Genomic DNA, 16,533 nt, shown 5'->3' with positions numbered 1-16,533 from the left:
GAAAGGCTGGGCTAGGAGGCCCTGACGGAAGCGGCCTACTCGAAGAAGGCCCATATGTTGGGCCAATAGGCCCACAAAGCTTCGGCACAAAAGGTCGCAACAGGCCAAACGCAGGCTGTCATAAACGGGCCTCCCAACCTGCCTACAGTGAACGTGGCAAGTGGGCCTCCCAACAAGCCTGCAAATGCCGCTTGGCCTGTCCCATGTGGGGAAACTGCAAGCGTAGAAGATGACAATCACCTGGTGCCTCCGGCTAGTGAGCCAGCACCGGCCGTCAACGGCTGCTCGCAGACACCGCACGTCCAGAACCTTTTCGCAACCCTGCACCACCGGCGCTACAACAACAGCTAGTGCGACGCACGTGCTAGCACTGCACCTTTGACATGAACGAGGTGCGGCGAAGCGCGCGACTAGCTAGGAAGCCGACGATGCCGACTATGGAGCGAGCATAGTGGAACCTAAGGAGGAAGCTTAGCGTCAGTGATGACGAATTGGCGCCAATTGAGCAGGTTCTCCAAGACTTCATCAGCATGTTCCAGGGGAGCCTTCCAGAGTTCGTCATAGCAGCCATGACCGCTCTCTTCGACCTCGACGATGACGCAGCAGACCAGATGAACGAAGCGCTTCTCCAGATGGTAGGCGACCCGGTACAAGACCTACAGCAGAAGTAGAATGTGGTGCCATGATGATCCATACAAGGCGCACTACCTACGCATGTCAATGGCACGCAATGTATCGTTATTGCATTGTATCATCAGTTCCTCACCCTGCTGGGTGCGACCTTCGGAGAGGACATTTGACTAGCCCTGCTGGCATCAACCTTCAGGCAAAATTCATGACCTACAAACTCCACCCTGCTGGCCATGACCTTCAGGCGATCTCCAAGTTGAACTCACGCTGCACTGTTTTGTTTGCCTATTCGTGACACTTAAGCCAGCGAACAAAGCAACTCTCAGATGATTGGCAACTTTGAGGTAATGTGGTGGAATGTGCGAGGTCTCAATGCTCCGGCTAGATGTCTAATGGTTCGTGAAACAATTGCAATGACAACATGTCACATTGCAAGAAATGAAACTACAAAACATCGACGGGGATCTAGTTGCCTTCTTGGGGGGCATGGCCTGAACAAATTTGCCTACAAACCAGCTCTAGGCACAAAGGGAGGAATCCTCATCCTCTGGGACAACGGGGTGATCAACATAGAGGATGTTCAAATTGGCCAATTCTCCATTTCGGCAACAACAGTAGTAAAGCATAACACATCATCCTTCCAGCTAACGACAGTGTATGGCCCGTCACGACGTGTTGCAAAACCTGCATTCCTACGACATCTACGTGCTATGAGACCGGCCGACGACACGCGATGGCTCATCCTAGGCATTTCAACCTCATTTACAGGGCGAGAGATAAGAATAATAGAAATCTTAATCGGCGATTGAGGAGGCATTTCAGAGCTGCACTAAATTACTGCGATCTAAAAGAAATACATTTGCACAACATCTGGACTAACACTAGGCGTTGACCAACATTAATATGGCTCGACCAAGTTTTCTGCAATGAGAGCTGGGATCTATACTTCAATGACCATGTCCTACATGCACTTTCCTCCTCACACTCTAACACTGCCCGCTACTATTGGCGCAACAATCTGGGCCCAGATGCCCGACACCTTTTAAATTTGAAAATTTCTGGACGTGCCTACCTGGCTTCCATGAAGTAGTCACCCGAGAATGGTCCAAGCTGATGAGTCACACAGAGCCTTTTTACATATTGGGGCACAAGCTGCATGCCACTGCCCGCGCGCTTCAAGCATGGAGTAGGTCATTCATTTCAGATGCCAAACTAAAGCTACACATGGCCCAAGAGGTCATTGTACACCTTGACACGGCTGAAGAGACCAGAGCGCTATCTAACGCAGAATACTCCTTGCGTCATAAGCTAAAAAGGAGGCTTTTGGGAGGGTGGCTATTGAAAAAACAAGAAAAAAACAATGCTCCAGAATCACCTACATATGCGAGGGAGACGCAAATACAAAGTTCTTCCATCTAAAGGCGAACGCTAGAAGAAGGAAAAACTTCATCCAGAGGTTAAAGAAGGAATGTGGCTGGGCAATAACCCACCAAGACAAGCAAAGGGTAATTCAAGACCACTTTAACAACATGATGTGCTCGCCGCAGCATCGCACTAGAGACCTAAACTGGAAGATTATGGACTTTCCAGCGGTGGATCTACGCGCGCTTGATAGCCCCTTTTCAGAGGAAGAAATACTTCATGAAATCATAGAGCTTCCAAAGAACAAGGTGCCAGGACCGGACAGCTTCACCGGCCTTTTCTTCAAATCGTGTTGGCACATAATCAAAGGTGATGTCACAATGGCCGTTAATGCCTTCCACAACATTCGTTGCAAAGACCTCAACCTCCTCAACATAGCTAATGTAGTTGTGGCGGATCCACTTCGAATTTACTTGGTTAAACATGATTAAGCCGCATGATACGCGACGCTCACGCCTAAACCGAGTAAACATGAAGTGCCGTTGGAGTTCATCCGATTTAACCACTTGAACAGGACCGAATAGCAAACCCACACGAAGGTGAGCGGTTCCAGAGAATACAACAAGTCCACCGAGTTATCAAATTAACCATTTAGTTTGGCCATAAAACAACATCAGAGTTTACAAGTTCAGAAGAGAAACAACAGAAGGTAACAACTAGCGGAAGCTAACTCGTCGGGGTCGGACATCCCTGGTGAGGCCCACTGGGACATCAGTGATCCCTCTCCTCGCCGTCCGAGGAGGGATCCCACTCAACCGTCCAACCCGGAGAGAGTTGGGGCGGCCAAGTGCCAGCAGAGGGAGGCTCAGAGGCAGCAACTTCACCTGAAAAGAAGAGCCACAACAAGGCTGGGCTACTAAGCTCAACAAGACTTAACCGACAGGGAGTACGCTACCCCACTTCTTCTAGACATGCAAAGCTTTTTGGCTGAGGGGTTTGCTTTGCCAAAAGCACTAGGTGTATCCCTACTTTCAAAGTTTTAGCTCAGGTTCTAAGTTCATTATCCAGTCTAAGTTAGCAACTTATTCTAAGCAACCATAGAACCAACCAAGGGTATATATACATATCATCACAAACCATGTCATCATCAGATTCCTTTATTACTCAGGATGACATAGCGATCAAGCAATCTCAAACTGTGAGAGGCAGACGAATCGATTCGAGTTTCTTAACCATGCATGGCGAACCTAATCTCACGACATCCGCGCACCACAAGGGTCGCTTCCTGTGTCGGCCGTCCCCATCAATTCCCAGGCGCGTGTTAGGTCCAAACTTCCCTTGGCATGCAATGCTCCACAGTCCCGGCCTCTACCGTACTGTGACCACACTTGCACCCACATGATGCACCATGGGAACCTTGTTCCAGGGACAGCAGGGGTATAAGCCACGCTCTAGTTCAATCAGGTACTAGGCTTCCCCATCCCATACTAGGTATGAGATTAGTACTTTCAAACACTTGATCACGAACACCACCACTGTCGGGCCTTAGCAAGTTTCATAGACAGACGGGGCGATCAACCGACCACCAAAAAGTTACTCAAAACCCTACCCCGTCCATCATCCTTATAGTTGTAACAGAAGGGGAAACAACCAACTCCTACAACTCACGAGTGACAGGAAATCACTCGGCTTTTACCGTTTCCTATTTAAGCAAAGCATCTACCCGGTCCAACAGCTAGTGTTCAGATCAAGGAAGCTAAGTTATGCATCTATGGTTCCAAACAACTCCTATACGTAAATGCACAAGCATGATAAAGAAGGCATGCGCAAGTTTGGTAAAAAACATAGGGAAATTCATGCATCCGGGGCTTGCCTTCGAGCAAGGAGGAGGGAAACTGCTCGTCTGCTTGGGCAGCTTCGGCTTCTGGAGGCAGGAGCTCGGCTACACCTTCTTCTTCTGGCGCCGGGTGCAGCTCGTAGAAGCCGTCGGTGAGACGCAGCTCTACACGAATGCAATGCATTGGTTAGCATTTAGACGGTTATTTCAACAGCAACACTTGCAAGTTTGAGCCCAGAAATTTGCGGCAAGTTACAGGAGGGTGGGGAGGTTCGCTTGAGTTGATGGAGATCAAGATATGAGGATCGGATGGGAAGGAACTTATGATCAGACCCTTAATCTAGAGGAATAGATGTGCTAGGGATCCTCAGACTTAACGCTGAAAAGTCCCCAAGTTTTACACATATACCCTCGGTTCAAGGAAAAAGATACAGCCGAGCCCTCGGGCGAGGTGGAGAAGGGTCGGCGGAACAGACAGGGTCGGGCGAGACGGAACCGGGGTCGGGCAGATAGGGGGGGGGGTCGGGCGAGACGGACAAAAGGGTCGGCAGCTTACCTTCATCTTACAGAGGAGGCTTGGGCGGAAGGACTAAGGGGCTTGGGACAGCGGCGAGGATGTCCGGCGGTATTCCGACGGCGGCGGTGCTTCTTGTGGATCACAAGCAAGCTCTGGGCAGCACTGAAAGCAGTGGCTGGTGGATTCGGGGAAGGTGGTGTTTGCGCGGAGAGGAGAGTTCCTCAGACTTAGGTGGTGGCGCTGTGAGCACGAACAGGGAGTAAGGGAGAGGGCAGCGATGGCAAAGGGGAACTCCGGTGGGGCTCCAGCATTCCATTTTATAGCTGCGCGGAAGAGGGAAGGGGGAAGCGGCGCGAAGGCCGGGGAAAAAGCGATGGAGTGCCCTGCCGGGGCGACGATTGAGCGACGAGGGCGGTGGAGCAGGAATCGGGGATGACACCGGCGGTTATTGGGCACTGACGTCAGGGCGGCGCAGGCGCGGGTTTGCCGGTGGTTGAGATTTGGCAGAGGTGGGCGTCGTCATGCGGTGGATCTGATGGAAGTGACCGGGAAAACGACGCTAGAAACGAGGGCGCACAGGTGAGAAGACAGGCGGCTGCGGTCGCGCGGGCGAGCGCGGAGCAACAGATTGTCGGGGAGGAGCTTCTGACAAGGCGGGAAAAGAAGCTGTCGCTGCCGCGGTCTAGGTTGGCGGAGGAGGAATCGTCGCGTAGCGAGGACCGGGGCGGCGCGACTGTGGAGAGGTGACGGAAAAGACGGGCGGCATCGGGCTCTGCAGCCGGGATCTGGGATCTGGCGATGTGATGATGGGCGCGGGCGGCGAGGTGCTGCAGAAAGGGTAGCAGAGGAGCTTCTGCCGCGATTGGGGAAGGGGGCGTTAGAATCCATCCGGTCGTGGCCGGCGACGAGGCGGAACGGCGGGCGTCGGAGGAGTTGAGCCACGCGGCTGGGGAACTCTGAAGCGGGCATGCAACTCGAGTGCGCCTGTCGCGGGAGATCTGGAAGAAAGATCTCGTGGGTCCACCGGTCAGTCTCGGAGGTCCACGGCTCGAATTGAAGGGCGATGCTGTGGGATGGCTTAGAAAGATCCGACGGTGGGTTGGGGGTCGGCGGGGTCGGAACTGGGGAAACACGGCAAGGGGTCGGATCGAAGGGGTCGGGAGATCTGGAGGTTGAACACTTAGGCTGGGAAAACTGAGACAGGTGATAAGGGACTCGGATTAAGATTGACGCAAAGGATTTTTATCCGAGGCCGTTACAGTAGTACTACTCCCCAAGAAGGAGGGGGCCGAAAGCATCCAAGACTTCAGACCAATCAGCCTAATACACGCCATCGCCAAAATCATCAGTAAAATACTTGCGCTACGTCGAGCGCCATTTATGGAAGCACTAATATCGCCATGTTAGAGTGCCTTTACCAAAGGAAGAAGTGTCCATGACAACTTCTTGTATGTTCGGAATATGAGCCATCGATTCCACAGGAACAAAGCACCTACTTTACTAATGAAGCTGGACATCTCAAAGGCCTTCGACTCGGTGCATTGGGACTACCTACTCTCACTACTCCAGCACAGAGGCTTCCCCCCAAGATGGCGGGACTAGATCGCGACAATGCTCACCACATCCACTTCAAAAATTCTATTGAACGACATCCTGTTAGACTCGATTGTGCACAGACACGGCCTACGACAAGGAGACCCATTGTCCCCTTTCCTCTTCATCCTGGCGATAGACCCACTATACCAGCTAATACACAAAGCAACGGACTTAGGCCTACTGAGCAAGCTGGAGGGGCGAGTAGCACACGCCCGTATCTCAATATATGCTGACAACGCAGTTAGCTTCATAAAGCCAACAGCTGCAGACATTGCGAATGCCACACAACTATTGAGCCTTTTTGGCGAGGCAACCGAACTGAGAACAAACCTTCAAAAAACAAGTGTGGCTCCAATAAGCTGTGAGTGTGTCAACCTGGAGGAAATCCTATCGAGGCTCCCAATAACTACAACAGGACTCCTGATAAGATACCTCAGACTCCCGCTCGCAATAAGGCGACTAAAGAAAATTGACTTCTAACCTTTGATCGACAAAGCAGCAGGCAAGCTCTCGGCCGCAATCTCAACCAAGTAGGGCATACCTGCCTCACCAAAACGGTGCTAACAGCACAACTGCTCTACCTATTGACAGTACTCAAGATGTCAAACAAAGTCTTTGACAAGGAAAAAGTTCTTGAGGGCAGGAGACAAAGCACTGACTGGGGGCAAATGCAAGGTATAAATTGGATTAGAAGCTGTCTACCAAAGGAAAATGGAGGACTGGGGGTTCTTAATCTACGCAAGTTTGCAAGACCACTCAGATTACTATGGCTGTGGCATGAATGGGAGTAGCAAAAAACATGGATCGGAATGGAGACACCATGTGATGACACTGATAGACTTCTATTCACGGCTTGTACGAACATCACAGTAGGGAATGGCCACAAGGCGAGCTTCTGGCAGTCGGGCTAGATGCAAGGCCGTAGGCCAAAGGACTTTGCACCTAACATTTTCGCGATCTCAAAAAGAAAAAAGAAGCGTGGCAGAAGCCTTGTAGGCGAATAACTGGATCAGGGACCTAAACATACACGGTGGCATTACACCATTGCACCTTCAAGAATTTACGATGCTTTGGTGACTCACTACAGAGGTCCAATTACAACCACAACAGGAGGACAGTATTTGCTGGAAGTTTGGCGAATGGCAAGTACTCGACGGCCTCGGCGTACAAAGCACCTTTTTTTGGATCCACCAAAACACCACATAGCAAAACACTCTAGCGCAATTGGGCGCCGCCGAAATGCAAATTATTTGCATGGCTAATACTACAAAACCGAGTGTGGTCAGCTGATCGGCTAGCGCGTAGGGGATGGCCACACTCTCCTTCATGCCCTTTATGCAGATGCGGAATAGAGACAGCCCATCACCTACTGGCCGAATGCAGATTCACCAAAAGGATTTGGAGCCTGGTGGCGGATTGGACGGCACAACCAAGCATACACCCCTCAGCATGGCGACAAAGCAACAACACGCTGGACTGGTGGATAAACATGACTACCAAAACAGAAGCGCCTAGGAAGGAAATGTGCTCCATTACACTGCTCATCATATGGGAAATCTGGAAGGAAGGAAATGTGCTCCATTACACTGCTCATCATATGGGAAATCTGGAAGGAAAGCAAAAGGTGTGAATTCAATCAAAAGGAAATGGCAACCATTGCATTATTCGTGAAAATCAAGGAAGAAGCCGGAGCGTGGATGATAGCGGGGGCAAAGGACTTAGCGGTTTTTTCATCTCGCGAGTAATTGCGTAGTCATGTGTATCCTAACCAGCTAGCCGGGTGTACTATCCTTCTCTATCAATGAAATAGGCATAACCTCGTGCCCATTCGTTCAAAAAAAAAAATAGTCAAGCAACATGCATGCCCTTTTCGACCTCAGTCATGGCTACCATCAGCTCCATCCTCATATTTCAGCATGCCATTAATCCAGGACGATCCAACTATATGCTGCTCGACTCTACTAAGGTCATAGCTTCAAAACTGAATGTCTTGATTTTTCTAGGACGCGTAATGCCTTGATGAATATTTTTCAAATGTTAATTGATTCCAGTACAGATGTGTCATTAACATTTAGGAGATTTTGGGTAAAGTTTGGGTGTTGGATGACTATAAGGGGTGCTGGCGCATCAGTGAAGCACAACGAGAAGCTCTAATTAACAGGATATAAGTATGTTAGGATTATGTCAAAAATATCGTATGAATACTTGCAGATATAACTTTCCCTCTTGGGGCCTTAATGGCTTTGACTGCAAAATAATATAGTAGGCATTTAGCATTTTGTTTTGAGACAAGTATTTGAGTAACTTAAGATTTCTACCCCCTCCAATACACATGCACAAGTTCAATGCTCAATTCCAATGCTAGGTAACCTTGTCACAGAGTTGGTAACCGCTGTAAGAGTTTTGAATTCTCTAAGCTCATCTCCTTCATCTTTAGCACTTCGCTAAAAACTTGTGTTTTGGTACCACTGCTTGTACTCAAGCTTTGTGCATTCAAATTGTAATTTGGATCTTCGCTGCAAAACAATAAAAGAATTGTTGCTACATCAATTGGTAAATGGTGCAGGGTAGCTGCAGCAAAACGTATCATAAATATCTTACAGGATTTGGCTGAAGTTTTGCCTCGGTGGCATGTCCAGTTCATCTAAAGCTCGCTCAAACATTTCCAAAACCTTTGTTATGGTAGGGCGATGCATTGGTAGTATTTGGATACACCACAGGCCAATCACACTCATCTTTTTGGCTATTCCTTCATTTTCACTTGAGACATCACATGCTTGTAATCCATCACCTCGACCAAAATGGTCATAAATCCAATGTGGAAAATACTTTTCACTTGACTTTTGAGCAATTGAATTCACATTTTTTCTGCCTCCAACCATCTCTAATAGCATCATTCCATAACTATAAACATCTGATTTAGTTGAAACAACTCCAAAGGTTCGAGAGTGCACTTCAGGAGCAATGAAACCAACTGTTCCTCTAGCACCAGCCATAGAAAGCTTGCTCTCCTTGGTATGACATAATTTGGCCAAACCAAAATCAGCAACCTTTGGGTGAAAATCCTCATCTAGAAGGATATTTTGAGGCTTGATATCAAAATGGATAATGCGTGTATTACAACTGTGATGCAAGTATTCCAATCCTCGAGCAATTCCAATCGCTATTGTGTAGAGCTTATCCCATCCTAAAACTGCTTTAGGATTCTCTGAGTATATGAACTTATCCAAAGAACCATTGGGCATGTACTCATATATTATGGCCCGCTTTGAGCCTTCCAAACAAAACCCAAATAAGTTAACAATATTAACATGAGAGGTCCTACCAATGCTCATAACCTCGTTAACAAACTCCTCCCCTTCTCCTTTGGAATCATGCAAGAATTTCACAGCAACTTGACGACCATCATCTAGCCTTCCTTTGAAAACTGCACCATAACCACCTTCCCCAAGCTTATTACTAAAGGAAGACGTTATCTTTGTTACTTCTGAATACTTGTATCTTTTTGGAGCTAGGGATCCATTCAAAACTATTAGGGCCTCAATGTTCCTTTGAGTGCTTCTGCTAGTCTTTTCACATAAGAAAAAATGTAGCTTTCCTCTCTTTCTATGCCATACAAGCACATATATACATGGTAGGAGCAAGCTTGCAGCTACTGTCATCCAAACTGAAATTAAAGCAGATGTTATTTTTCTCTTGAAACGGTGAGCTGCTATATTATTATCATTCGGATTTCCAAGATCATTAAAATCCGTTGTTATCTCTTTTTATAGAAATAAAATAAAAGAAGAAGTGCATAGCTGGAAAATATTAAGAAGCTATATAATTAAGGACAGTGAATCTTGCTCAAAGTTGCCTAATTTATAATAGAAGACACAGATTGTGGATAACTTGTTCTAAAATTTCATTTTAGAATCTATGCAGGATCATATATGATAAATGTTATAATAGCTCTTCTCTGGTCTTCCGAAGACTAAAAATAAAAAAGTAACTTGTTGCAGTATATAAGTACTGAAATTTGAATTGCTTGATATGAAATTATGTTAAGTGTAGCATACCTATCATTATTATTATCTTCGTGCCAATCCTTTTGCTACCTGAAATAGCATTAGCTTAGAAAAGCATCAAATAGCACTTATTGATTCTTTTGCTTAAAGGAAGGAATGAGTGACATATTTGACAGTTCCGAATTTGCAAATAAAATTCAAATAATATGCTACACCGCTGAGTTGACATCTGTGATCTGCCATTCTTGTGTGTATAATATTGCCCTTCCTTTTTATTAGAGCTGGAAGCGACAATTGACAAAGGAGATGCATTGATAGTGGATGATACACTTGACGCATGCCGCAGTTTGCCTCATTGTGGTATTTAAGGCTACACCTTGACCATCAGAATCTCTTATTCTATTTTGTATTATGTTACCTTACATTATTTACGACCATGTAATTGACATGTTTGCGATGTGGGGGTAGGAGAGGCGAGAGTACTTAAGTTATGTTACAAAATAAGGTACGCCACATCTGTGTCCGTGTTCCAAGGACACGATGAGCCCAGAGGTCAAGATCGACTGCGATGGCGGCCGGCGGAGTTAATTTACAGCGGATGCACAGCGGATGCATTTGCATAATCGTCGTCTCTCTCTCTCTCAAGATTTCTTTAACATTTTTTAGTGTTAGCACCTTTGCTAGTTTGGATGTTACCAATTCTTCTTTTTTCCGAAACAGCTTGCAGGAGCAGGACTCTGCTTGGTATGTATTAATAGAGAAGAAAGAATGAAAATGGAGTTTACCATGTCGATAGAATGATGGCTACTAGTATGCATCCAATGCATTCCATTGACATTGTATAATGGGCAAGTGACATGTGTTGTGCTAATATACTAGGCTTAAGCACGTTGGTTCGAGTCGAATATGGAGGCAACGTAAGATGAAGGAAACAGTAAGAAGCAGAATGAATTCTAAATCATAAGCATAAACATACTCACCGCAAATAAACCAGCCGTCGTCACCGTCGTTGCAGTAGCACGCGAACGCATCGTCGGATACATTAACCCGGCACCGGCCGCCGGTATCCGTGCAATCCTTGCAGGGCTCATCATCCGTGTACTCGAGCAGAGAACCACCCTTCAGCAGCCGTTGATAGTCTGCCCCCGTCGCTCCCTCGTATCCCAGCACCGGAATCGTCGACACGTTGCAATTCATCGGCGGTGGCATCCCAGTGCCACCTGGCGTGTAATTCTTCCCAAGCAAGGCAAACGCCCACGGTGGGTCATCCGGCGACGAACAGTTCACGAGCGTCCAAGAACGAGGTGCGTGTCTTCCCCGCAGTTCGCAGTCATAGAGGAAGAACAGCTCCTGGTTCTTGGGGCTAATCTTGAACGGCGAGAGGCCGAGGTCGGAGGCGGCGTTGACGAAATTCTTGAAGTCGCAGAGGCCTCCAGACAGGTCGGCTCTGAAGGAGCTGTTTTGGTAGAAGATGTCCAGGAGTTGGTACGTCCAGTAAGAGTTCTTGAGAGTAAGATTGCCTTTGTCGCAGGTGACCTCGTAGGCCTTGTAGCCGCACTCCGGCGGATGCTTGCCGGCGAGCCAGAACGGGAAGGCGATGTTGATGCCGCCGCACAACGCCGGCGCGCAGGGGTTGGACGTGTTCAGGGCGGCAGCGGTGGTGGCGGGACTGGGAAGCAGAGCTAGAAGTAGCACGACTGGGCACAGCAGGGCAGCGGCAGGAACAGGACACGCGTGCATCTTCGCGACACAAGGGAAGACGCTTGGGGTTGCTGGAGGTCGACAAGGAGACGGTTTGGGAAGAACACGGAGAAGAAGAGAAGGTGATTCATGAGGCGAGCCTGACGACCGTTTGGCACGACTTTGACTCGTGAAAAAACAGCTCTGGCTCTAGCTCATCTGGAATGAAACAGATTTTTTTTGCTCTAGCTCAGCTTCTCCTAGCTTTTTAGATTGAAAAGAAGGTGTCAAATGTCCAAAATACTCTTATATTTTTTCTCTTTTCTTTTTTTTCTCCTCATTTTTCTTTTCTTTTTCTTTCTTTTTTATTTCTCTTTCCTTCTCCCTTCTTTTCTTTTCCTCCCTTCTCTCCTTATCCGATCGGCACCTCCCTCCCGACCTTATCCACCCAACCCTCCTCCTCCACCCCTCCAGCGCCACCCCGCTGACCCCAGCTCCCTCCGCCAACACGGCGCTGCACCGGACCTCCTCCTCCGCCCATCCGCCGCGATGGCGCCGCACCGGACCTCCTCCTCCGCCGCCACCTAACCACCCTGGCCCTCCTCCTCCGCCACTCCGCCGCCACCCCGCCAGGCCCTTCTTTTCTTTTTCCCCTCCTCTCTCCTCCTCCGTCCGCCGCTGGACCGGTGCTCCACCCCGCCACCAGGTAAGCACCGAGGTTAGCGATGGAATAGTCTCGTTCCGACGGGGAGAAGCCAAGATAAGCCACTATTTTTGGCTTCTCGCGCGGGGAGGAACGCACTCAGCGCATTTTGCGGGGCTTCCGCCTGGCTTTTGCTTGCGAGCCGTTTTGACGGTACCTGTTTGGCATGGTTTCATCAAAAGCCACTCGAGAAGCCAATGGATGAGCCGTGCTAAAGGAGCCTTAATGGGACCGGAAGGAAGGCGCGAAGGATGGTGCTGAATGTGTGGACCGGTCCTCGTCTCCGAGTTTGACTGCTCTGTTCTGGTGACCGAGATGCTGGAGCATTGGAGGGGCTTTGAGCAGGATACACGTGGGACCCCCTGCAAAGTCATGTGTTTTTCTTGTGCATTCCATCTAAATGGTTATTCATGCTGCTTTTCTACGGCAAAGCTCCAAGCTCTAAGCTTATGAACAAAGCCTATGATAATTTGGATTTTTTTTCATATTTATAAATCAAACACTGCAAGACAATATTTGCCTGTAATTTGGGCTGGGATCCAAAGACTATCCTGTAAACCTACTTGAGGTACTTGTCCATAAAAAGTACCCCTTATTATTTTGACTAGAAAATCAGAAGTGCAGATTTGGTGACCACTTGTGACCCTAGCCTCACGCACTTAGTGCACCTACTTGCCACAAATGGACACTTCAGCAAAGACAGCAAGTCAGCAATGCTAACTGCAACCTACTAAGGCGGTGTTTGGATACCCTGCTAAACTTTAACACCTGTCACATCAGATGTTTGGATACTAACTAGAAGTATTAAATATAGTCTAATTACAAAACTAATTGCACAGGTGGAGTCTAATTCGCGAGACGAATCTATTAAGCCTAATTAGTTCATGATTTGACAATGTGGTGTTGCAGTAACCATTTGCTAATGATGGATTAATTAGCCTTAATAGATTCATCTCGCGAATTAAACTCCATCTGTGCAATTAGTTTAGTAATTAGCTCATGTTTAATCCTGCTAATTAGCATCTGAACATCCAATATGGCCCTTCTAAACTTTAGCACCTTGTATCAAACACCCCCTAATAGCAACAAGATATGGATCAAGCTAAAGCTCGAGGCAAGTGATGATATACCCTACCGTTGATGTGTCAGCGCACTGGTACCACCTCCTAAACTTTAGGACATGTCACATCGGATGTTGGATACTAATTAGAAGTATTAATTATAGTCTAATTACAAATCTAATTGTACATATGGAGTCTAATTCGCGAGATGAATCTATTAAGTCTAATTAGTCCATGATTTGACAATGTGGTGCTACAGTAACCAGTTGCTAATGATGGATTAATTAGGCTTAATAGATTCGTCTCGCGAATTAGTATAGGGGTTCTGCAGTTAGTTTTATAATTAGCTCATGTTTAGTCCTCCTAATTAGCATCCGAACATCCGATGTGACCCTCCTAAAATTTAGTAGCTCGTATCAAACACCCTTAATGGGAACGATCATGCGCGAAAGAGCACGAAGCTAATGGCAGGCGAAAGCGACGCCCGGCAGCGGCAGGCCCCCTCCCCTGTTGCTCCGCGCCGCGGCGAGCGCTCTGCTGCCCCGGCAGGGAAGACGACATTGACCGCACACGCGTTTACCAGGGATTGCGGCGTGGCCAGTGCGCGCGCCACACAGTCTTAAGATAGCCATCACTCCAGCTGCCGCGGGCCATTCTACCGGTGGATCGAGGGAAACTAGCCAAGGTCACTGAGAGCGAGAGCTGCGTGCAAAATCTCCATGGGGCCTACGAGGATCCAACCCCATGGGCAGCACTACCGCGACGCCGATGCATGCGCCAGCGCCGCTGCGCCTTCGCCACGCCGCAATCCGCATGATGCAATGGACCAAGAAAGTCTTGCAGCTGAAAGCGGCATGCGCCGGGTCGCCCGCCGGCGTCCACACACGCTGACTACTGTACGTGTACGGAGGGAAGTGGGAGAGTGACTACTCACCGGAGCATGTCGACCCCGCCGCGCGGCTGCCGTCGGGGCAGAGGCACCGGAACGCCGCGGTGGCTTTGTCGTACCGGCACTTCCCGCCCCTCGCGTTGCAGGCGGCGCAGTCGCCGATCCCTGCCGCTTCCCACTCCAGGGCGAATCCGTCCTTCAGGAGCCGGCTGTAGTTGGCCGCCGTCATGGTCTCCGCCTCCCGCCCCAGCACTGGGATGTACGTGTACGTGCACCCGTCCGACGCGATCGCCGGCGGCTTGTCCCAGTAGTAGGCCCCGCCGAGGTACGCGTAGATGGGGTCACGGCAGCTGATGGAGGTGGCGTTCACGTACTCGTCGGGCCCGATCGGGGCCGCGCCGCCGGTGCAGTTGTAGAGGAAGCACAGGGCGCGGTTCCGGGGGCTAATGGTGAACGGGCTGAGCGCGATGCTGATCGACATGTTGAAGTCGGTGCGGCACACGCCGTCGGCGGCGGCGACCCCGGTGTGGGAGGCGACGAAGTAGTAGTTGGTGTAATCGATGGAGAGGATGTGCATGGAGGAGCCCTTCAGTGAGGCTACGCTCCGGCGGCGGTCGCTGCACCAGACCTCGAAGGACGGGTGGCCGCAGGGTGATGAGGTCTGGTTGCCGCTGCCCAGCCAGAATGGGTATCTGAGAGTGAGGTTCCCGCATGTCGCCGGCTCGCAGTCGGCGCTTGCATGGTCTTGGAGGAGGAGCAAGGAGGCGGCCAGCGGGAAGAGGACCAGGGCCGGATGCATCAAGCTTGTTATTCGATCAGTATAGGAGCTAGGAGGCTGCGAAATGGACGGGATTGAGGAATGGGGATGTGTGCAAGGGAGGCGGAGGTCCAACGGGAAGAAGAAGCAATATTGACATTCAGTGTTGTCCCGTTGTCACTAACCTTTCTCATAATTACGAATCTTTTGATTCCCTTTGCTTATTTTTAACACGTGTCGCATCAAATGTTTAGATACTAATTAGGAGTATTACACGTAGACTATTTACAAAATCCATTACACAGATGGAGGCTAAACGGCGAGACAAATCTATTAAACCTAATTAATTCATCATTAGCAAATGTTTACTGTAGCAACACATTGTCAAATCATGAACTAATTAGACTTAATAGATTCGTCTCACCGTTTAGCCTCCACTTATGTAATGAGTTTTGTAAATAGTCTACGTTTAACACTCCTAATTAGTATCTAAACATTCGATACAACGGTTACTAAAAATAAAAATAAGCAAGAGTAACCAAGGCAGGTCTATAGTTTTCGATTTTGCACGTCCTGCTACCGGCTTGTATCTAATGAAAATCGAATGGCAACCCTCCTCTCACGTTTCAAGGCAGTCCACCACAGTGACGAGAATAATTTTCATATTAATAAATACACAGTCACGTAGACGAATTGTTGATGTGGCTAGCCATTTATTGAAGAGAGAAGGAAACGATTTCCTTCCTGAGAAACGATGTCGGCTCGGTAACACCAAAGATGATGAAACCAGCGATTTTAGCGATGCGGGCATGGCCTCGTTTCCACCCTCGTGACTCGTGAGACCCATCCTGCAGCTCCATCTTGATGGCTGACTTTTTTTTAAACCCTTTTTACGAAAGATTCTCACAAATAGGCTCACGACGAAACCAATTTTAAAAATAGACCGGCGCTAGCCATCTTGGCGTCGAGCTATCTACCCCGTACCTCTTCGCATTTCAAACTAAACAAGTATAATTATTCTGAGGAGTGTGCAACAAACTAAGATGTGGTTCAACTGGTTAGGAGGTGGGCTTGTTATAAAATGTAGAAAAAAAGGTTCAACACAGGGGTTTGAACTTAAGTCTCCAAGATAAGAAGCCCACCTCCTAACCGGTTGAACCACAATTTAGTTTATTGCACACTCCTCGGAATAATTGTACTTGTTTAGTTCGAAACGTGAAGAAGTACGGGGTAGATAGCTCGGCGCCATGATCTACGGCGTCAAGCTTGGCGCCATCGACATCCGCGTCAGCAGCTGCGCATGGACCTTGGCGCTAGGGTGGCTGGCGCCGAGACGTTGTAGCTTGGCGCCAGCGTGGATGGCGCCAAGCTAAGGATCCATTTTTAAAATTGATTCTGTCAGGGACGTATTTGTGAGAATCTTTCAAAAATGTCTAAAAATACAAAAAAGTCGTCTCGATGGCTCCCCACACCATGGAGGTCGCCGTCGCCTAC

The 16,533-nt window shown here is 48.7% G+C and overlaps 1 protein-coding gene across 2 annotated transcripts; it reads right to left on the bottom strand.

Annotated features, from left to right (window-relative positions):
- Nucleotides 1-8,156: 8,156 nt before the first annotated feature.
- LOC117856115 (LEAF RUST 10 DISEASE-RESISTANCE LOCUS RECEPTOR-LIKE PROTEIN KINASE-like 2.1) lies at nucleotides 8,157-15,187 on the bottom strand. Of its 2 annotated transcripts, none has more exons than XM_034738552.2 (4): nucleotides 14,328-15,187; nucleotides 10,001-10,039; nucleotides 8,544-9,609; nucleotides 8,157-8,458 (listed from the first exon to the last, which is right to left on the bottom strand). In XM_034738552.2, exons 1-4 carry the CDS (start codon nucleotides 15,079-15,081, stop codon nucleotides 8,317-8,319), a joined length of 2,001 nt encoding a protein of 666 aa, XP_034594443.1. In that variant the 5' UTR covers nucleotides 15,082-15,187; the 3' UTR covers nucleotides 8,157-8,316. The 2 variants fall into 2 exon arrangements, with proteins under 2 accessions (XP_034594443.1, XP_034594442.1); XM_034738551.2 differs by lacking the exon at nucleotides 14,328-15,187 and adding an exon at nucleotides 10,930-12,076.
- Nucleotides 15,188-16,533: the final 1,346 nt, after the last annotated feature.

The sequence above is a fragment of the Setaria viridis genome, chromosome 5, assembly GCF_005286985.2.
Source record: "Setaria viridis chromosome 5, Setaria_viridis_v4.0, whole genome shotgun sequence".
Taxonomy (NCBI): Eukaryota; Viridiplantae; Streptophyta; class Magnoliopsida; order Poales; family Poaceae; genus Setaria; species Setaria viridis.
Note: the sequence above shows the minus strand (reverse complement) of the source record. Positions and strands in the feature narration are given on the sequence as shown.